This window comes from Artemia sp. Qi Xiang Cuo, chromosome 8, assembly GCF_049724085.1.
Source record: "Artemia sp. Qi Xiang Cuo chromosome 8, ASM4972408v1, whole genome shotgun sequence".
Classification (NCBI taxonomy): domain Eukaryota; kingdom Metazoa; phylum Arthropoda; class Branchiopoda; order Anostraca; family Artemiidae; genus Artemia; species Artemia sp. Qi Xiang Cuo.
In genome coordinates this window covers 15,390,696-15,414,929 of record NC_142801.1, presented here as the reverse complement: position 1 = coordinate 15,414,929, position 24,234 = coordinate 15,390,696, and the positions used below count along the sequence as shown (strand labels likewise).

At 34.5% G+C, this 24,234-nt stretch overlaps 1 protein-coding gene across 3 annotated transcripts in view; it reads right to left on the bottom strand.

Moving 5' to 3' along the window:
- Nucleotides 1-23,877, bottom strand: part of LOC148949189 (uncharacterized) — a 35,266-nt gene extending 11,389 nt beyond the window's left edge. For 2 of the 3 annotated variants that reach the window (XM_089092861.1, XM_089092863.1), the window contains exons 1-2: nt 23,800-23,877; nt 7,693-8,504 (exon numbers count right to left, since the gene is read on the bottom strand). In XM_089092861.1, the coding sequence (XP_088948987.1) occupies nt 7,693-8,494 (802 nt within the window). In that variant the 5' untranslated portion in view covers nt 8,495-8,504; nt 23,800-23,877. Of the gene's footprint in view, nt 1-7,692; nt 8,505-19,120; nt 19,245-23,799 lie in introns of those variants that run through there. The other variant, XM_089092862.1, reaches the window with a different exon arrangement.
- Between the last annotated feature and the right edge of the window lie 357 nt (nt 23,878-24,234).

Here is a 24,234-nt window from a genome sequence, read left to right as displayed (position 1 = left end):
CTTCATGTTTTCCTTAGATGTATCCAATAGATATTTTAAGAAAGCCCTTTTATTCAAAATAGTCCAAATATCATACAACAAGGCTTTTGAGGTTGATGCAAACCACCAGAGCCTCAGGGCGAAGGTTGTAAGTTATGCTCCTAGGACATTTAGGTTTCTTATGGAAAGAATGGTTGTATAAGCTTTAGAGATGGCTCATTTGGTCGAAATTGAAATTTCTAGTTCCCTTTTAACAGTCAATAGTGATGGAGGTCAAGTAGCCCCCCTCCCCACCCCAACTGTCCCTCTTTTCACCAAATGCATCTGATTTAAATTGTGAGATGTCAATTGTGTTTAAAATAGTCCAAAGGGCATGTAACATCGCTTTCAGAGTTGGCAAAATCTCCCAAGGCCCTGGGACAAGGGCTTTCATCTATGCCCTTAGAACATATAAGAATTTTATTGAACAGTTGGTCGTGTTAAATTCAGATGTGTCTCATTGTAGTTTAAATTGGAAGTTATAGTACCCTTTCTAAGAATCAAAGTGATTTGAGAGACCCCCCCCCCTCGCCTGTCATTTACCATAAAAAAATATCCAACCAAAGATTTGAGAAGTCACTTTTTCATGCTTTGTTGAAAGGTTCAGGAACTATGCGCAGCAGTAAATGTAGTAGCAGTGGTAGCATTAGTAGCAGTATGCAAATAGTACCGTTTTTCAACATCCGCTTCAACACACGATGAAATTTTTGACTTAATACCATCAACTGGTCCTGAAGCATTGCTGATACGTCCTCTTGACAATCTATATGGGCATAGTGTGTTTTGATTTATTTCAATACAGTTACAATATTGCTCAAAATTTTCGCCTTAATACCCTTAGGTTTATTAGTTGTAGTAGTAGCACGAGTAAATAAAGTAGTAGTAGCAGTATGAGTACAGTTAATAGTAGCAGTCTTAGCTTTAGAAGCAGTAGTAGTAGTAGCAGTAGTTATTCTTTTGGTTAGTTCAACATCCCCCACAACAAGCGTGTAAGTTTTAATTTGACACACGAAACTGTTCCTAAGATATTGCTCATATCCCATTTTGACAACCTGCATATAGATGACAGGCTGTTATCCGTACAACACAAATATTCTCTGAAAATTTCACCTTCATACCTTCATAGGTTGTGCATTTTGAGATAGCCAGAAGACACTATGTGTATTCATTTAATACTGCTTCTACGGTTACTTTAAATAACGACACTAATGGCATTATGTTGAAACTTTTAGGGAACATATAGAAGGTGTTTCAATTAAACAAAAAACCTATACGCATGCAGGTATTAAAAGGGCATATAAGCACTATAGAGCATATAAGGACACAGGCAGCGATGCTCTATCATAGCTAGTAGTATCATTGATATTTTAAAGGAGCTAATTTGATCGAAAATTAAAAGTTCTAGTGCCCTCTTAAGAGTCAAAAGTAATTGGAGGGCAATCAGCCCTCCTCTTTAGCTCATAATTTTTTAGACCATTCCAATCAAAATTTTAAGACATCCCTTTTTTTCAGTATAGCCGAATGGTCTAGTAAATATATCTCTAGAGTTATTGAGTAGGTCAACCCTCCACAGTTATATAATTTGCCCATTATGCTTAAAAACTAAATATTACTTTAAAATTATATCAAAACAAACTGCTTGTATGCTGGTTGCCTATAAGACATCTCGGCAATATACCAAGAACGACTGAGGGTATTAAGTTCAAATTTTCGGGGCCACTTCTATTGCCACTTCTACTCTTAAAATTTTATTAAATCAAAAGAGTGTAAGTGTATCCAGACTGTGAAAGAGCATAGATATAATTTTTTGGGAATGGTGTTAACTTTTATTTATCAGGTCAACAAGAGGATGTATATGACTAAATTAAATACTACTATTCGGGTCATGATTTTGAAAAGAGTTTATGCTGTTAAAAATTGCTGAAAGTTTCTCCAGCATATAAATAGCAAGCAAAACTATAAATTCTTAAAGGAAAATTGGAAAGATTCAAACTATTACGGTATTTTCCTTTTTCATGAAAAAGACTATGTCAATAAAAAACGAACAGAAAATAATTAAAAAAACTTTTTCCACAAAATAAGTTTTTCAAAAAAAGCAAAGAACTCCATTAAACCAAAATCGAACCAAAATAGAATCAAATAACCTACCCAGCATACAACTACCACAAATCAGCATCAATAAATAAATGAAACCCAAAACGAACAGAAATTAAAATAGATAACAGAGTCAAGTCGAACTTAAAGCAAGCAGAAATTAATATGAGTAGGGTTCAAAACCCCTATGCTTTCTAAAAGCCAGAATATAATCTGTACTTTACTGAAAAAATTATTTTAAATGTTTTCACTTTTATAACTTTAAGAAATCAAAAATTAATTAAGATTTTAAGGAATAACTATCACCATATGTATATTAAACTGACAATGCACATTCATTTGAATTGTTCTCAGTGAAGTACAAATCATACGGGTTTTGAACCCTGGTCATATTAATTTCTGCTTGCTTTGAGTTTGACTCTGTTATTTATTTTGATTTCTCTTCGTTTTGGGTTTCATTTATTTACTGATACTGATTTGTGGTAGTTGTATGTTTGGTAGATTATTTGATTCTACTTTTGTTCATTTTTGGCTTAATAGAGTTCTTTACTTCTTTTGAAAAACTTATTTTGTGGAAAAAGTTTTTTTTAAATTAATCTCACAATAGAAAAAAAAAGAAATTTTATCAACGCCCGTTTTCTTCCCATCTTCGTCACCCAATTTCTGCTGGATGTGGAATTGTGGATACTATATTTGTCATTTTAGACTGTCCATACTAGGTTTTGGCTGTGGAAAACCGACCCTGTTGATACTAAGTCGTCTATCAGAAAGTATAGCAGATAGAAAGACTCAACGTGGCGAAATCAGGGGAGGTCTATCCTTAACATAGAGTTTCCGTATACGTAGCAGGGTTTGGTAGAGGACAGCCGAAGTGTTGCCATATAAATAATTTACCAGTCAAAGTTTAGTACTTAGTCCACCATATGGAATTTGCCGCAGTTGGTATAGTAGCAACCTAGCTGGCTACTTTGACTACTGCTGGCTGGCCTAGGTTGAGTGGAAATTCAATTCAAAGTATACTTCATAATCTTAAAAATATTTATTTTTGATTTTGCGAAAAACATTTCTCAGACCTCGTTCTGTCTACCCGATGGCATGATTTCTTTCCTTAATACGGTATATCAGAAAAGACCTCCCAAATCTTCTTCCACTCATGGCATAATAGTTTCAGCAAGTAAGGATTTAACTGTTACATTATATATGGATGTACGAATCCCGCCATCTACCTTTTTTAATTTCCTTGAACATCAAAATAAGCTACCCCTACCCTGTATTATGGTGTGCTACCAATAGGCCTACTGCTTTGTTGTTGTTTTTTTAGCACTGAAAAGCTGCTGCCCCGACTTTAGATATAAAGAGGCCTGACCTGTGTACCAAAGAACCGATTTTACCTTTACCAGTAAATTTAGTCAGATTTCCATTGATAATAATGGACAAGGCAGACCAGGATTGCTACTAGTTACTTATATGATACCAACAGCGCGAGGATAGGAACAAGAATTAACAAGTAGAGAACTTGTTTATAGAAAAAAAAAATAAGGATTAACCATTTCTCTTTGAAAAAAAAAAAAAATCCATTGGTGCCCGAATTTAAGCACGTGAAGGGCCTTTTTCCACAAAATGAAAGTTTCCTTTTTGCATCCAGAGAAGCAAATTCCAGCCATTTAGGGGTAATCAGATATAATGACAAGATATGACTTCTTTTTGACAAGTGCCCACAGAAGAGAAAGGCTTGCTGGGTATCTACCCCAATTTTTGGAAAACTAAAAACATGCTCAAAATACAGATTTTGTGGTACAAGGAATTAATATGACTGTTTTGGCAAAAATAAGTTGAAAAATGAAACGTCTCTATCCGTCTTTCCCCATCTCTGGGGAAGTCACTCTAGTATCTATATTTTGTTCTTATTTCTCATTTAATAAGGATAATTTTAACACCACAGAAGATCATAATACAACACTTTTTATAACCACAGTGGCAAAAACAATGGCCCTAATTTTATTGCTATTGTGACGTATATTTGTAAGTAAATCCTTTCACTGCGAAACGAAATGCCCAACAAATCAATTAAACATTTAGAGATCCGACTTTTCTCTCAAAAAGACTTTCTAAAACCTGATTGGATCGTTTGGATGGAATTTTGAACCAGTTATATGATTTAAAAATTTTTCAGTCATAATATTAAAAAAAAAAACGAACTTCTCTGGTCCTCTGTACTTATAGTTTGGAATAGAAAGATAAGGGTACAAATCAATAATAAGATACTGGAACCTAAAGTGACGATAGTGGTCAAGTATATTTCTGAAAACTGGACGCTTCTGAAACACGGAAGACAGAGGAGGATTTGTTAAATGTTTTCCCGGGGAATTGTCAACAGATTGTTTTGGTTATCCGTCTGACTGACCGTATTTAAAATAGTAGCCTAAACTGTATAAAAAAATGTGGTTCTATCCTGCTTTTTAGGGTTACAATGAGAGAAAGGCTGAGATGGCTAGGACGGCTTATGCGGATAAGGAAAGATCCTCCTCCTGCCTAAGGTCCTCCTTTTCGGCCATCCATCTAGGGACCAAGAGACAGCAGGCCCCCCCCCCCAATAGGATGGGAAGAGGTCATAAGAAGGGATGCAAAGGAAATCGGGCTTTCGCAGGACGGTGTAAAGAGGGAAGCTCTGAATAGATTGAGATGGAGGAGGAGCGTGCACAGCTGTGTTGGCCTCAGACGACGTGGGGCTGAAGTGAGTTGCTAGTAGTAGTATTTAATTGTGAATTTGCTTCAGGATAAGAAATTTGCACCTAATGGACTTGAATTATCTCTCTTTAGATCAATCGAAGTCAATTACAAAGCTTTTATGAACCCTCAATGCAAGGTTAGGTCACTTTTTATTTGTTGGCACCCACATTACAAGCTCACTCTCCTTTTATAATGTACAGCATGAATTAAAGGAAATACATAAAAGGAAAAAAGAAAAAGCAGCAATAAATAGTATCTACAACATCTTTTCCCCTTTTTGATTTAACACAATGTAGCATTTTAAACATGTATATGACAGATGAGCCATAGGCCAATCAAATGTGTTTGGTTACGACGAAAAAGTGCTTCTATCTCACTGGAGAGAGCTCATGGGAAATATTCCCTGGAAATTTATAAGAAATTAACGACAGAATACTTCTTTAATCCTCAGGAAAATTTTCTCGTTTGAGTTTCATAGCTCCATAGATGCATATGATAAACGCTAAATAAAAACCATGGCTGATGAATGGAGAAAAAAGAATTTGCATACAATAATTATACTTGAAAATGCTAAAAATTTGAAGAAGCTAAGAGTATTTGAGGAAGAAGATATAAGGATAGGCTTTATGTTTGTTATCTCGACCCCAAAGTTTCCCTTAATTTTATTTTTTAGCAATTTTTTTTTATTGAAAAACTGCGTAGCACAAACTAGATAAATAAATAATTCATACTGTGGCGATCTGCAGTCTCGTTTTTTAGGACCAGAAGAGGTAGACAAATGATTTTGAAAAAAGGAAGACAGAGACCTCTTTTGTTATTGACTCTATCCTAGTCCACTCTAACTGGGCCATCACAAATCAAAACAATTTAAGCCCGAAAACAATGAGTTGAGTAATTTCAATTTGAAGCTACATGGTGAAAAATTCGCAGGACACGAATAGTATATCGAACGACAAGTCAAATTTAAGGCATTTAGTGGGGTTTTAGATGTTACCCATCAATCGACAACCCTTAATGGCATTCCTAAATAAACTATTAAAATTGTTCATAACGTGTTTTGATTCTGTTCCATTATAAGAAAACCCTTTATGGCAACCTCAATCTAATTCAACTGAAATCAAATGTTGCAATAGGAACAATAAACATCTAAAAACAAGTTCACAAACAATTTCTGCTAACTAGTAAGTTATGATATGCCTATAAGGTATAATGAGCAATGAGGGATGGCAATTTGAAGTTACTAGATGAAAAACTTGTGAGATGCACGTCACATCTTGAACCAGAACAAGTCGAAAATAAAGCATTATATTGGTTTTTGATATGCTCACAATCGATCAACGAATATTTAATAGGTTATCTATCTACTACTACTACTAACATCTCTCTGTAGCACCAAGCAACCTGAGGCCAACCGGCTATGCGCGCTTATCCTTCATCCCAATTTTTTCAAAGCCTCCCTCCTTACACCCTCCCAGGAAGTTCCCATTTCCCTCAAATCTTTCCTAATGACATCCTCCCACCCTAACCGGGGACGACTTGATTTTCGTTTGACCCTAGACGGTTGACCAACAAGGACAATTTTTGGCAATCTCCCATCCTTTATCCACAGAACCTTTCTCTCGTTACAGTCCTGGAAAGCGGAATTGAACCACGCAAAAATTAAATATATTCATTTTTTTTATTTTGTTCTTTTACAAGAAAAAACTTAATGACACATTTCACTCAAACATTACAAAAGTACATACACTGTTTTGTTTTTGGAAAGCTGAATTTCATCTTGCAGCCAAATGTTAAAACTAAAAAATAAATATTTAAATCAAGCAGAGAAACTAGTTTTGCTTGTTTTTAAGCTAAGTTGGTCCAATAAGCTATAACCGAATATACTGCTCACTAGGCTTTACAGTTATGGGTTGTGGTGGACAGGTCAATGTTACTTTGGACAGGGAAAGGGGCACAACTCTTTATTTGGTCAATTTTTCATGGCGCTGTATACACAACCTCACTACAGGCATAGCAGGTCTTTTTTAGTTCTTGTTTATGAATATTTCCTGGGAAAGTTCTGTAGTCAGGGTCAAATTTACCAGGAAATAAAAAGGATAAGATACACGTGTGGAAGTTGAGCTTCGCAATCTAAGCATTTTTCCACTTTAAAGATCATCTATTCGTTTGAACGACATAAGTTAAACGTGTTGGTAGTACAATTTTGTGAACGAACTGTGATGTACAATACTAGGAAATGTTACTGGTTTCAAAGTTAAAAATATAAAAAAAATGCCTTTTACTTTTTTTCAGAGGCACCCCCACCCCTTCTCTGGCATGGCCCGATTTTTTGTTAAAACATATACTAAGACCGAAAAATAGGAAGTAAGTATATCAATCAAACCGTGAATCGAACAAAAGATTCTAAGATCCTTATAGATTCAGGTTTAAATTAAGCATAAAAAAAGAAGAAAAATTGCATTTTTACAACTTTAGGTGGATAGTCATGATGCACAAAGACATCCACAGTGGAAGGCAGCTATCCCCCCCCCTCCAGAAGACTAAAAAAGCAAAAACATGGCATTTCTAGTGAAAAAGCTGTTGTAAGGCATTGTGCCTCACTGAAAAATTTCCGACACTTGCCACCCCATCAGAATTTTTCATGTGCACCCTTAGCGGTGGCTCTAATAGTTTGTAGGACACCATGATAAATGGAAAACGACCTTTAAAAAGTTTAAGACAGCAGACTCATTAATTGCTTCTGATGCACCATTGAAAAGTCAAATGATAAGTTTTAATTTTTTACAGTTGGACAGATGTAGACAGACATGTTGAGCAAAGAATAGCATTAATAAAGACTAGCTGAGTTACCTGAGTTGTTCCTTCGATTTTTCTTCCGTTTCTTTGAAAAATGGTTATCATTATTACAATCAGAACATTCAACACTTATGTCAGACTTAGTCAAAGATAAATGAGTATCACGAGAGTCAAGGACAGTGCCATGGTTGGGATCACAGTTTTGTTCACTAATAGCTGCTTTCTTTTTCCTTTTCCTTACCAATGCTGTATGCAACGCACTCTGCACTTTTCGGTTAGGAACTGCCATAGTCGATTTCACCGGGGGATTGGAGTTAAGATCAGTTTCTTCAGAAGTACTCTCTTCAGAGTGATTGCTTCCAGGTTCATCAGATAATTTTCCTGCATTGGGAATAACAAAAGATTTACATAGGGCGTCATCTGTTCGTCTGATTCGAATATGTTTTCCTTCGAGCTCTACTATTCGACTGATTTGATCGAAAAATTCAGATGCCGAGTTCATCCCAATACAAGCACTTCTTTGCATACCTTGAGACTTTAAATAAACAACTCTTAAGTTGGTATATCTATCTTTTATCTGATGCCAAGATTTATCAGATCCTCTTTTCCGCATTTCAGTTTCTACACTCCTGCACACATCTGCCTGACTTTTAACATCTGAGTCACTTGTGCTTGCTAAGGTAAATATCTCGTAAAGTCGAAGCATATTTCTTGTCTCTGATTCACTCCATCTTATACGTTTGGTTTTCCCTTTCTGTGATTCAATGGGTGAAGCCATGATACCAAAGGATTGAATTTCAGCAAACTGGTCCGATATTGCTGGCTTTGGATTTCCATCCGTCTTGTCTAACCGCATGACATAATGCCTGTTAAAACAAGTATTTTCATGAAAAGTCATTTACGCTAGTTACATGACAAAAAAACTACTATCCCTTTAGGATTAACTATATTAGCTAAAGGGACAATAACTCTGATTTTTATCAGAGTTACCAAAATTGAAAGAAGTTTATCCCAAGCTGCTAGTCCATTTCAGTCTTTTTCGAACTCATTAAAGTTTATTTATCAGTTTTTGGCCCAGAGGTTCACAACATTCTGCCAAATATATGAGTTGGTGATACACACTCAAAAAAAGGATGTCCTTGGCCTAAAATTTTCCTAAGCAATTCATTGAAGACTGGTTTTAAGGAACTACCCCAATTAGCCATGTGTCCAAAGAGACGTAAAAAAAGGAGAAAGAGAGAGGGCAAGAAAGATGGAGGATGTATGTTTTTCAAAATTATGTTTATATGGGATATAAAGAGATTGGTATGAAAAGATAGCATAAAGGGCATGATGTAAGAAAACATAAGCAGTGATTCTATTTCATTGCAAAATCAAAGAAAAAAGCTGGAATAAAAAAAGATAATATGAACCCATTTTCTTTCCTTCTTTTAACAAACAGAAAAAAAGAGCTGGAGCAACATAAATCAGTTGCTTCTGTTTCCTGTAGGCTACTTTCTTCTGAAAAGACATAAACGCAATATGGTATTATTATTGCATTTCCACTCTCCAGAAGGAAACACTATAGAATTCTGGAAACTGCTTTAAAAATTCCAGAATACTCAATTTTATCTTTCCTTAAGACATGTTATTAAAATCTACCCCCATCCCCTCCTGACGGTCAATTATATACCCCGAATTGTATAAACGCAATGAAAATTCCACTCACAGAATTTGCTGTTGTGTTGCTTATTTGCCATTAAATCAATTTCACGAAAATAATAATAATAATGGTAATATATTTGAACCCCCTATACATACAAAAATGCAGTAACAGGAGTATGGAGAAATATTAAAAAAAAAAGATAAAGCCGAATTTCTAAGATAAAAACACGAAGAGTCGCATATGCGAAGTTCATTGCGTATATACAATCCGGGGTATACGTTTGACCATTAGGAGGGGGGCAGAGTTTGTTAGAATGCCTAAAGGAACAATATAATTAAGTATTTTAGGATGTTTTAACGCAGTTTCCGGAGTTTTATGGTGTTTCTTTCTGGGGAATAGAAATGCTGAAGTAATACCCAGAATAATTACATGGGTACAAATGTTTCTTTGTTCTGCTTTATCACATCTTTACAGAACCCCACCACACGGATCTACACATGCATGTAGGTTTTTTACATTTTTTATTCTTCTTCAATTGCCATTTATGAATATTTCTTGGAAAAGTTCTGTAGTCAAGGCCAAATATACCAAATAACATTGGTTAGGGGACAATTATGAGGGCCCTTTGAAGACCTTCAAAAAAGGCCGGACTTCCTGATCTAAAGACCTGTTGGTATTTAAAATTTTATTTTACTGTGTACTATTCAATTGTGACGTAAAACATTAAGGAATGTCAGTTGTTTTGCAACACTAAAAATGTAAAACAGGTTCTGCTTCTACTGTTGTCTCTCTGACACCTGAGTTACGCACTCTGCCCCCTCCCTCCTACAAACCCAACATACCCCCAGGACATTTTATTAACATATGCCGAGAAAAATACAAAGTAAAAATATTAATCAACTCAAAAATCAACTTAAAAAATTCGAAGAGACTTACAAATCTAGCCACAGAAAATGAAGTGTACATAAATAGAAAATAAATAAAAGTTCAGCAATTGTATATTTACAGGCTTAGATCGCTGTATATAAATTATATAAAGTATAATCACGGCTCAGTAATAATTGGCTAATACAGTCTTGGCGCGTATAAAAGCTCTGCCCATACACTCGAACTTTAGATCTACCATCAGCAGTCCAGTATATATTACCATGGAAAACGTATTTTGAAGAAACTTTCTCAAAATGCCTTTGAAACCAACTCGAGACTTTGCAACCTACTTGTAATTTCTAAAAAACATCTAGTAATAACATTACACTACTAATTACTGATTTTTATGTATTGGAATAAATTAATTTAAAATTAGATTCTTTAAAGTTTAGTGTTACAAAGGTGATGCCAAGTTTCGCGTTCAAGAGATGACTTGTCAACCCATGAAAAAATCTAATGTTGCTTATGTTTTTACTTTCTTTGGAGCACTTGCATCTCGATCCGGCTTTGTATAATGGTTGAGATAAGGAATGATTCTACTATCTATATCTAGCTACAGTGGTTTAGATGAACAACCATAGCAGGCTACACAATAGGGGAAGGCAGCTACCCCACTCCTTTCCATGCGAATTTTGGCAGGCAATCAAAGTCGAATCACAGTTCGCTTGTGAAATACAGACTTCAAGCTCTTTTAGAAAGCCTGCAACAAGGAAACAAAAAAAAAATCCGAAATAAAATATTACATGATTTACCATCAATTTACTCTAGAATTGGGTTAGAACCAAGTTGAGAACTAATGCACACATTTATCATTGAAAAAATATAATTACGCAAAAATGGCTAGTCTAAAAACTTACATTTCAACTGTTTCAGGGGAAGAAAACATGGTCACAATGAGTATTTTTATGGGGAAATATTTCGCTTTAATTTTAATAACAAGAAAAATCAAAGCTGCAATGACTTTTCGTATAGGCCCTACAAATTAGCCTATGGAAAAATTTTGGAAATTTAAAAAAATATAGATTTTAAATCAATTTCTAATCTCATAAACACGTTTTCAGCACTTTCCTTGGGTAGCTGCTAGACAGCTTTCTGATGACATCTACCATGGAGGAATTACAAATTACTGGTAAAATGTTGTCTATACAAAAATATTGAGTTTCCCAAATTTCCAAGTAATCCTTAACAATGGTACATTTATTTTTAGCTTCAGGAGACTAAGTAAAGCTGTCTTTATGTCAAGTAAAACATTTAGGTTTGACAACTGGTAACTGGCACATCACACAACGAGTCTTTACATTACTTTACCTCACAAGTGGTGTTTTAGCTATACGACGTTCAATTAGTACCAACCCAAAAATATTGACCTAATTATAATTTATGTTGTTTCGTCTCCTCTTTTTCTAGCATATTTGTACTTTATACTCACCCTAGTTGAGTGAGAACATTGACAGTAAAACCCCGACATTGATTGAAAATAATGAATAACACCACAGTGTCTTTCCAAGATACAAAATCAGAAAAGTTGGGATGTTAAGAAGCTCTGAAAAAAACCACAGCCATATATTCAGAAAAAATTATATTTTATTAGACAAAACTTTTTCGAAGTGGTTGCCCTATCTCTCTCATTAATACCATAAATACTCAAAGGCTAAACAGACATTCTCTTGAAATTCCAAGTCCCATATTTCTAGGATATTCAAAGAAACCTGCTAAAACGGTTTACCTCCTAAAAATTCAATAAATTACTGGAAACCTGAAATAAAATTATTAAAAAATAATTTATCTGATATTTTTAAAAGTAACTCAACTGTTATAAATCTCCTGAGTTCTGATTGCTCGCCAAATAGAGATATATCAAATACCGAGCAATTTTGGAAATTATTGCATTGTTAGAACATTTCCAAACTTAGGAAAAGGTTTACAGCAACACAAAGAAAGTATTACAAAAACATTAAATTCTGAGAGCAGTTCAATATCTGTTGCAACTCAATAGCAATTCAACTATTCTGCACTATTTAATAAAACAATTCTAATCAGGAATTACCTAGAAATTAAAAAAATTGCCTGCAAAGCAAACGGAATTAACGAGATAAATAATAAAACGAGTAAATAATTAAAAAAGCAAATAATAATGCATCCTTAAGTAAACACTTGGGTGACTACACAATTACCATATGCACACAAATTTGATACAGAGTATTTAATACTGAGTAAAGAAAAATCAGTAGCCAATTAAAGATAAACCCGTATCCAAAAAGCATACAAGGCTATCTTCAAAAAGAGGGGAAATAATGCGATAAGAAATTGGTCCAATTTGGAACTTAATCGAATTTGTCAGTCTTGGTTGAATCTTTGTGGGGCTATTATAGTTATGATGGAACTACGGAAATTCTGTCTTTTGTATACAAAAAAGGGTAATTATCTCTTATAGCCCCCATACCCAAGAAGTAAAGTCACGTTAATCCTAATGAAACAATTCTTGCTTCATAATATGCAGAATAAGTGTAGCTAACATATTTTGCATGCAGACCCCCTATACTTTACCCCAGCCCCCCCCCTAATGTACAAATATATAGCCAAAATTATACATATTCAATGCATTTTCCCACCTGTAACTTGTTTTTCAGTTTTAGTTCCAGCACAGTTGATTCAAATTAAAGGTACAGGAGCTGAAACGCATTTCCAGAATAACTGGAAAATATATAATTTGGGCTACATATTTGCACATAGGGGGGATGGGGGTAAATTACAGGGGGGTGGGGGCAAATTACAGCGAGTCTGCACGCAAAATGTGTTAGCTACAATTATTCTGCATATTATGAAGTAAGAATTGTTTCATTAGGATTAACATGACTTTACTTCTTGGGTGAGTTGGCTATAAGAGATAAGTACTCAAAAAAGCTATATTATGATAGACTAGCAATAAGTTGCTAAGACTAGGAATAAGTAAAGGTGAAGAGGTGATGCTTCTTAAAAAATAGATCACCGAAGTAGACAGCTTTGCTTACTTAGATAGTAATATTAGTAAAGATAGTGGGTGTAGGAAGATGTTAAAAGAAGAATAGCCAAGACACAGTGTGTTTTTAAGAATTGAACGTTTCAAAGAATGGAACATAATTCTGTGAACCAAGAATAGAATACTGGAAGATACAGTGGTCAAGTATGGTTCTGAAGTGTGAACACTCCGAAAATCAGAGGAGGATTTGCTAGATGTTTTCCAGAGAAATTGCCAGTGGACTGTTTTGGCTACATATCTGAGTGACCATATGTCTAACAGCAAGCTGTGCAAAAAATGTGGTTTAATCTCGCTTTCTATAGTAAGAAAACAGTTGACATGGCTAGTTCACATTCTGCAGATGAAGGATGCTAAATTGGCAAAGATCATCCTTGTCAGCCAACCATCAAGGGAAAAACAAAAGCAGGTCATCCCATTAGGTAAGATTTATGGGAAATAGGAACTTCTTGGGAGAGTGTAAACAGGGAAGCTTTAAAAAGATTGGGATGGAGAAGGAGCATGTGTAGCTGTGTTGGCCCCATGCAGCTGGGTGCTACAGTGATTTGTTAGTATCAGTAGTAGTACTGTACTTGGTAAATTTCTACTAATAAGATTTCCATAGTCATTTCCAGTTTAGCTACATTCCAGCCCCCCCCCCCTCATTCTAGCATTTACTTCATAGTCTATAAGGAAATACTGCAAAATTACCAAGCAGTTTTGTATATTACCTGGAACTGTATATGGCCATATTGAGAAGGCTAGAATGTAATTTTCACATCAGGATGAAGTTATCTCTGGCTCTGGGTTTATTTCCATAATCTAATAACTCCAAAAATTTCATTCTGTATATTAAAATTCTTCTTATAACAAACTGCTAATAACCTACAGCTTTTAAATGATGTAACTTATTTTAAATACAATGCCATTTTTAAGATTTTACTCAAAATAAAAAATAACTGTAAGCCACACAATAACTCTAAATTTGATGAACTTCTTGAAAACGTTTGTGGTTATTTACCATCTATTTGATCTTATTGAAAATAAGAAAAATAAGCAAGCGATCTTATTGAAAATCCCTTTATTAGATAAATCATATCAGAGAACCCTATTATAGAGGTTTCAAGCTCCAATTTTAAAAAAACTGAATTTCGCATTTTTTTTCCCCAAAAGAAACATCGCTGATGCATGTTTATGGTGGCAGTACTGGATTCAACCAAGTTGATTCGCTTTATTTGTGATGAAAATAGGCTACGTTTGGTGATCAGTAATTGCGTATCACCTATAATGAAAAGGGGGTAACACTGTTTAGGTGAGGGTAGGGTAGATTCCTAAAAAGTACATCCTAATGGACAAACTACTTCCTCTTTATGAGGTTTCAGATAAATGCTGAAAGAGGTAGGGGGAGTAGGAATTAATTAAATTGTTTCTCTATTCAGCTAATATGTTACATTCCCATATCTACCAGCACAGAGGTTAAAAATGCAAGGCAGGTCATCATCAGCCCCGCCAGGAAATTTCTTCGGGATGGCAAATACTGCTAGGAACTCATTTTTCAGCAATTTTAAATGGTGCTATCTTCTTTTTCTATTTATACGAAGTACTTTAAAGTACCTTACTTTACTTGAAAAACCTTTTCTATTTGTTTAATTACATTTCATGAAACTGTAAAGTTTTATGAATACAATGCTTTTGGTAACACAGAAAAAACAATCAATATTTCAATGATCTCTGTTTGGATTTTGAGTGGTAATCAAACAGATCATGGTAACAAACTGTAAGTTAAGCAGCAACCCAGATAAGCAGCAAACCAACCCAGCAATAGAGACCAAAACTCTAAAAAACAGAATTTTGATACCAATTGATATATCAAAAGAATTAACTTATTATGCTGATTCCAAATATATAAGTTTCATTTAAGTTTAGTTTTACCCATCCAAAGCTACAAGCCTGAAAAAAATTTGTCTGATTTTCGAAAAAAAGGGAGAAAGACCCCCTTGAAGTCATAGAATTTTTATGAAAATCACACCATTGGATTCAGTATATCAAAGGACCCTATAGTAGAGGTTACAAGCTCATATCAGCAAAAATGTGGAATTTTGTAATTTTTGCCCAAAGAAAGACCACGGATGCATGTTTATTTGTTTCTTCTTCTTTTTTCCATGGGTGATCGTTTTGATCTAGTGGGCCTAAAACGTCAAGAGAAGGCTCATTCTAACGGAAATGAAAAGTTCTATTACCCTTTTTTATCTTTTTATTTATTTTCTAACCTGTCACTACAAAAAAAAAACAAGACGGAGTACAACATAATACACAAAAAAAAGAAAAAAAAACAATACAGAACAAATACTTAAAAGCACTACATCAACACTACTGCTGCAGGAGGGATGACCACTTGTCCGACAGCCTTGCGTTAATTGTCAATCTGTTTTAAAACGGCCTGACAGGGTTCTGTAACTTTATCATGAAGGCTAATATTATATGAGTTACGCATCCACAAAGGTAGTCTCAACAGATACTACCAGAACTGAATTTGCTTAATGTCTGATTTCTGAAGCATTTTCCAGAAAGGTGCAATATACAAAATATGCGGCAGCACAGTTGCGTTATACAACCTAGCTAAAACCATGCAATTAAAACAGAGTTTTAATCTCATTACTTTAAATAACCAAAAATTGGAGAGCAACTAGGCCCCATCCCACACCACTTTTTCCCCAAAATTGTCCAATGAAAATTTTGAGATATTTTTTTTTTCTTGAGCATAGTAGAAAGGCCCAATAACTATGTCTTTAGAGATAAAATGACCCCCTACAGCCCCTGGGGAAAGGTTTCTATGTTATAAAATTTACCTATTGTTTTATTTGTTATTGGGAAGTATACACACATTTTTTAGTGGAGAGGGGAGGACTAATTTTCTGCTGGAAGGATTTTGCACTGGGAGAATTTTCCATGGAGAGGGAAGTTTCCAGGGGGTGAAATTTTCAGTGGAAATTTTGCACTGGGTGAATTTGCCAGAGATCCTAACGAAATTTTTTTTATATATCTTGCATTATCTTTTCCGATTCAATTTTAGCTGTGGAGATGCTAAGGGTAATTGTCCAGGCAAATTTTTGCCAGGATTGAATTCCCCAGAGGATATTTCTGTGGGAAGGAGGATTTTTCCGTGGAGTAGGAGCCAAGTATCCTGGCGTTATTTAAAATACGGGCAGAAATTAAATAAAAAAAGTGTTTTTAACTGAATGTCAGGACCAACATTAAAAAAAAATGAACAGAAATCATTACATATATGAGGGGAGTTGCCCCCTCCTCAGCACCTCACTCTTTACACTAAAGTTGAAGTTTTGTCCCAATTCTTTAAAAACAACTGAAACACAAGGGTTGTTTGATTAGAACAATAGGTAGCTTTTTTTCAAAGGGCCAAAATACTGTAGCATGAAGAGCAAGGTGTTGAGGAGCAGGGGGGGGACCCCTAATATATGTAATAATTTCTGTTCATTTTAAGTTTTAATGTTGCTCCTTACTTTCAGTTGAAAAAAACTTGAGTTGTTTTTTTTTCATGAAGCTTAGAGACGAACATTTTTCTAAAGGCAATGGAAAAAGTATGTCAATTAAAGTAAAAGTATATAAAAATGAAAATAAGTAATTAACTACAAAAAATACACAAAACAATAGCCTACTTACAAAAACTAAGATATAAACTCCCAGCATTCAGTTCTGTTGAGCAATGCTGAAGCATTGGATGGATATTTTTTTAACAGTTACAGTTTTGAACTTGGTTATCCAACATCAAAATATTTAATGCTTTTAGACATAATTGTTAATAAAAATTGTTATAAAAAACATTTTTAGAATACCAAAGACCCATATATTTGACACCTTTATGCTTCATAACTGTAAAAAATTAAATCTTTTTCAAAGTGACAACTAGATAAATACAATCACTCCTGGAAAAGAAAAATAAATGATAATAAAACACAAAAAACGTATCAGTTCAGGGGAAAAATACAAAAATTCCCAGCATTCTGTTCAGGGGAAACATTTCTGATTATAGCTTCATATATCAGCTCATGGGTACTCTGGCAATGCAAGCAAGCCCCTTATTGAGTTGTATTCTTTGTGTTTTCTATAATTAAACAAATTTTCTTGTGTACTAATAGCTGCACTAATTACTAATAAACAAATACATATTTAGGATCCCCATAGAACATGGGCGCCCATAAGCTGAATTCTAGGGGGGGGGGCAAACTTCGTCTAATTGCTACTTTTAATGCTATATAATAGAAATCTCAGAACAAGAATATAAAAATAAGGCAGCATCATTCAGCCAGGGGGGGGCAACAGCCCCCCCCCCTGCCCCCCATATGCGCGCCCATGCCATAGAAAGCTGATTCTTTGATTGAATGTTATCTATAGTTAGGCTCTAACCCTTTCATTATTGACAAGGATCATTATTTACTTAACATTCATTGCTATGAAGAATTTGATTTTTTTTTTTTTACTCCAACCAAATCATATAGGATAAATGTTTATGAAAAACTGGAAACAGGTCACTCAGTCACAAATTAAAACTTATATTTTCCTTATTAAGAGTCAAAATCTATTGGCAGGTAGCCAACAATGGTGCAACACACTTTTTTTCTCTATTTTGATCTTGTTCCTTTGGTTTGTTTGTAATCACTTTATAGTCCCAAATTTCCAGGGGGGCCATGGCCCCCGGCCCCCCCCCCCCCTTGCCGGCGCCCACGCATAACACCCTACCAATGATTTGAAGCACATCAGATAGGCCCAAAACCATGAAAAGGTTGCTATTTGTAACTCATGAGAATAAAAACTGTTTTGGCATCTTGTATCTAAGGGAATGTTATTTCTAAGTTGTTTATGCTAGGACATCACAGACACTGAGTATTCACCCCCCCCCCCCCCGACTGTCTTATTGCTAGGTTGTTACTTTAGGGCCTTGCAGAGACTTCCAAAATATTCCAAAATACCCCCCACATACTGATTTATTTCTACATAGTTTACAAAAGGATCTGACAGGGAATGAAAATTGTTCATGGATTAGTATAGACTGTTATCATTTTATTTCTAAATGTATCTAAATGAAACTATCATGTAGTTTCTTGAATCTCTTTATGCCACCACTTTTTTCTATTGAGATATATAAACATCCTACAACATTGTGTTGTGAGATACATGGTATACTACAACACTGTACAGAGTTAAGCACTTCTGCATGGCACTCCCATGGGGCATGTAATTCTCCATCTACTTCATGTATCTAATAATGTTGACATATTTTACTGGAGACTTTGTAAACACCATAGGACATGGAATATGGGTGCCTTTTCCATATTGATTTATTCATAACAAAGGGAGGGGACATTTAATTCTATGTTGGAAAAGCACTAGAATTCTCTCTTATTTGTAAATTTAGCTTTTTTTTTCCAGCATGAAAACATCCCCTACAGATCAACCTGTAAACAACATGTTTAAGAGACAATCTAGAAGGCTGTTAATTTTTCAGTCAAGTTACAGAGAGACAGACAATCTACAGCAAGCGTCATCTTGCCAATTCTTCCATGTTGCACATGTTTAAGTTCTTTATTTCCAGATAAATGGTAATTACCTTAAAATACCTTAAATTTCAGCTTGGAGCAAATTTAAGAATTTTCATCCTTGTAATGTCTATTATTATTTATTTCATTTGTAGTCCAAGCCATAGTTCTTAATTTAATCCAATAATTATGACATTTTTTTAGCAGTAGAGGTATTCAAACCTTGTCAAATGCCAATTAGCACCAAGAAATTTCCCCATTCTTTTATTTTCTGACTAAACTAATGGAGACATAGAGCACACAGCTTAGACATAGAGACATAGAGACTTAGCATTCTCTCAAAACACACTTTGGAGTTACCTGTGTACAGTTAGGCCTGTTGAGAAGGAGACATGTTAAGAAAACAATCCTTTACTTTAATATGTATAAAAATTGTAGACCTAAATAATCATTGCTAAAAGTGCTTCACTACTTTAGGAAAACCAGCCTACATTGGGACACCAAAATTCAAAAGTCCATTACTTCATCACTAATTGGCCTTTTCTTAAAATTCTACTTTTGCTACTTTTGGCTAACTCAAAAAGGGGTTAGGTTAGGATAATGGAACTTTCAGGGAAGGGTCTACAGACTTAATTGTGTCCCCGGAAGGTATTTTAAAGTACTTACCTCCATTCCTTCTCCCTCTAGAGGGTCCTGACCTTTGAAAATCTATGTGTCATAAAAGTGAAACCTTGAAACCTTCCTCACCCACCATTTCCCCGAACACATCCAATCAAAATTTTGAGATAGCTATTTTGTTCAAAAAGGTTGATAGCTCTGGAAATTATATCTTTGAGCAAGAACCCCCCCCCCCCCCCCCAAGTCTTCAGGGCAAGGGTTATAAGTTATGCTCTGGGGTCATATATGGTTCTTACCTTAAATCGCACTTGCTAGCGATAGGACGAATCGCTAGCATTCTTATGGAAGGAATGCTTGTATAAACTTAAGAGAGGGCTCATTTGATTGGAAATTGACAGTTCTAGCTCACTTTTTAAGAGTAAAAAGATATCCAAGGGAAACTAGCCCCCCCCCCCAGAAAAACACCCTTTTTCCCCAAGCCTGTCCAATAAAATTTAAAAAAAAGTCATTTCATTATAAATAATAAAAAAGTTCATATAAGAAAAACTCATGTGTCAACAAAACCCTCCAGGGCCCTGAGGCAGGCATTGTAAGTAATGCTCTGGGGGCATATATTGTTTTTATGGAAGGGATGTTTGTATAACCTTTGGAGAGAGTTCATTTGATTGGAAATTAAAAGTTCTTGTTCACTTTTTAAGAGTCAAAAGAGATCAGAGGGCAGCTAGTCCTCCCCCCCCCCCTCCACGCCCTCAATGCATCAGATAAAAAATGTTAGATTGACATTTTGTTAAAAATAGTTCAAATTTCAGATACAAAACCTCTAGTGTCAACAGAGCCCCCCAGGGTCAAAGGGTAGGTGTTGTAAGTTATGCCTGGGAGCATATATGGTTGTTATGGAAGGGATGCTTGTATAAACTTCATAGAGGGCTCATTTGATTGGAAATTGAAATTTGTAATTCACTTTTTAAGAGTAAAGTGATCCAAGGGCAGCTAGCCTCCCCCCACACCCCATTAATTTTTTTCCCAGAGGCACTTCACATAGAAGGGGTTGTCATATAAACTTCAAAGGGGGGGGGCATTTCAAAGGGGAAAAACTTTTTTTCACTTTGATATTGTTATTTTGATACCAGTTTTAATGAACCTTTGATTTTTTTTTAGTGTTTGATTTTGAAATAAGGAATTTTTTAAAACTTGAAACTTTTTACAATCAAAAAACGAACAAAAATTAATTAAAAAAAAGCTTTCTGAAAAATAAGTTTTTCAAAGAAAAGTAAAGGCCATCTTAAACTTAAGCTCAGCAGATACAAATACCTGTTGAAATTCAAACTCAAAACAACTAGAAACTACTATTAAAGAATAAGTGAAACCCAAAACAAACAGAAATTAAATAAACAATCATAGGAAAAATACATACAACAAGTAATAATATAAATGAATAGATAGATTTTAAAGCAAGTAATGCTTAGATTCAGTATGAAAATCAAGCTTAAAAAAAAATATTTTGCTATTGAAGTATAAATGAAAGTTAAAACAAACAGAAATTAAATAAACAATCAATGCAAATAAACATACAATTGATATTAATGTAAATGAATAAATAAATCTTAAAACAAGTGAAACTTAAATTGAATATGCAAATCAAGCTTGAAACGAACAAAAATCTCTACAAACAAGAGTTTGGGTTTTGCCTCCTTCTCTCACTGTAAAAGTGTAAAATCTACTGCATCATTGACACTCTACTGAAAACGAATTATAATACAAATATTTTCTTTTGTACTTAATATTGAAAATAAACATTAAAATTATAGTAAAATTTTGAACTGAGGAGCTTTCAGCAATTAATATCATTATACATCAAATATTCAGTTTATTTATTAGTTCTTTCTAAAGTTGTTCAAGACAAATATAGTTTCACAACAAACAAGAGTGTGGATACTGTCCCCTTCCTTAACTGTAAATAAAAACCAAGAGCCTACTGCGTCATTAGCGCTTCACTGAAAACAAAATATATTACAAATATTTTCTTTCCCAGTTATTGCAGCATTAGAAAGGAAAATAAAATTACTTCGAAATAAACTCTTGAACTGATGGATATTTCAACGAATAATATCATTATATATCAAATATTAAATGTGATGTTGTTTATACTTTCCAAGACTGTTCAAGACACATATAGTTTTCAGTAAAGCACCAATGACACAGTAGGTCTAGACTTTGACAGTGAGAGAAGGAGGCAATAACCAAACTCTTGCTTGTAGTGATTTTTGTTCGTTTCAAGCTTGATTTACATATTTAATTTAAGTTTCACTTTTTTTAAGTTTTATTTATTCCTTTACATTAATATCTATTGAATGTTTGTTTGCATTGATTGTTTATTTAATTTCTGTTCATTTTAAGTTTCATTTATGCTTCAGTAGCAAAATATTCTTTTTTGTTTTAAGCTTGATTGTTGTATTCAGTCTAAGCATTACTTGCTTCAAGATCTATTTATTCATTTATATTATTACTTGCTGTATGTTTTTTCCTATGACTGTTTATTTAATTTTTGTTTGTTTTGGGTTTTATTTATTCTTTAATAGGAATTTCTGGTTCTTTTGAGTTTGAATTTTAACAGGTATTTGTATCTGCTGGGCTTAAGTTTAAAATGGCCTTTACTTTTCCTTGAAAAACTTATTTTTCAGAGTTTTTTTTAAATTAATATGTGTTTGTTTTTTTTATTGCAAAACGTTTCAAGTTTTAAAAAATTCCTTATTTTAAAATCAAATTCTAAAAAAAAAAAAAAAAAAAAAAAAAATCAAATGTTCATCAAAACTGGTATCAAAGTAACAATATCAAAGTGAAAAAAGTTTGCCCCTTTGAAATGCCCCCCCCCCTGTGAAATTTATATGACAATTTCTATTTGTCATATAATCTACATGACAATTTGTCTATTTGTCATATAATCTATTTGTCCTACCCTTGGGCCCTGGGGGGCTCTGTTGACACTGAAATTTTTGTTATCTGAAATTTGAACTATTTTTAACAAAATGTCAATCTAAAATTTTTATTGGATGCATTTAGGGCATGGAGGGGGGGACTAGCTGCCCTTTGATCTTTTTTTACTCTTAAAGAAGTGAACAAGAACTTTTAATTTCCAATCAAATGAACCCTCTCCAAAGGTTATACAAGCATCCCTTCCATAAAAACAATATATGCCCCCAGAGCATTACTTACAATGCCTGCCTCAGGGCCCTCGAGGGTTGTGTTGACACAGGAGTTTTTCTTATTTGACCTTTGAATTATTTTTAATGAAATGACTATTCTAAAAAATTTATTGGATAAGCTTGGGGGGAAAAGGGTGTATGAGAGGGGGGGCTAGTTGCCCTTGGATATCTTTTGACTCTTAAAAAGTGAACTAGAACTTTCAATTTTGAATCAAATGAGCCCTCTCTGAAATTTATACAGCATTCCTTCTATAAGAACCATATATGCCCCCAGAGCATATCCTATAACCCTTGCCCTGAAGACCTTGGAGGGGGGGGGGGATTGTCTTGTTCAAAGATATAATTTCCAGAACTTTCAACTATTTTGAACAAAATGGCTATCTCAAAATTTGGATTGGATGTGTTTGGGGAAATGGTGGGTGAGGAAGGTTTCAAGGCTTCACTTTTATAACAAACAGATTTTCAAAGGTCAGGACCCTCTAGAGGGAGGAGAATGAATGGGTAAATATATACCAAATCATATTATTGAGTTGGGAATAAAGTGAATACACCATTTGATGCCTTTTTTATGCTGATTACAAATATAATAATCATGTCTATCAGAAATGAATTTCAGCGCCCCCCCCCTATATATGCCAATTCAGGGTAGGCTATATATTTCTACATTGAGGGGGTGAGGGCAAAGTTTAAACTTACCTCCCACTTACATCAGAAACAAAATTTGCCGCCACCCCCTAATGTAGAAATATATACCCTGAATTGGCATAGCCTATATAGGGGGGGGGCTGAAATACATTTCCAATATAAATTATTATTATATTTTTAAAAAGCATAAAAAAATGCATAAAATGGTGTATTCAATTTATTCATAAATCAATAATAAGATTTGGTATATATTTACCAAGAAATGGAGGTACACACTTTAGTCTGTAGACCCTTCCCTGAAAGTTCCATTATCCTAACCTAGGCCTAACCCCTTTCTGAGTTAGCCTAAAGTAGCAAAAGTATAATTTTAAGAAAATGTCGATTAGTGATGAAGTGATGGACTTTTAAATGTGGGCTTCGTTTCCTAAAGTAGTGAAGCACTTTTAGCAATGATTATTTAGGTCTACAATTTTTCTACATATTATGAAGTAAAGGATGGTTTTCTTAACATCTCTCCTTCTCAACAGGCCTAACTGTACACAGGTAACTCGATTAATTTTTTCCATTACTCACTTTCATTTAATGACATTTAGCCTGGCCTAGATCAAGTATTTTAGAATTTTGAAGGATACCATCTTCGACTTGTTGAACTTCTTCTGCGAACTGCATAGTGGAATGTGCTAAATGCTTAGTTAACACAAAGTTGCCTGTGAATATGTTGGTTTTACATGCAAGATCCTGGTTTTCAGCAGAGGTGAGTCAAAGTATATTTGTCGTTAATACTTGTCAATACAAACCTGGTTCACCAGTGTTCGAAACCTATGGTGACTTCAAGAACGTACATCTTCTACCAAAACAACTAAAAAGAACAATAAACCATGCATTTTTGTTAAATGAATGATCACTTGCGTGGGTGAAAGATCCAGGATATCGCTGCGTGTCAATACCAATCAACTATCTACTTATTCACCATCAAAATTTAGCTTAAGTGTCCGCATTTGTCGGCTT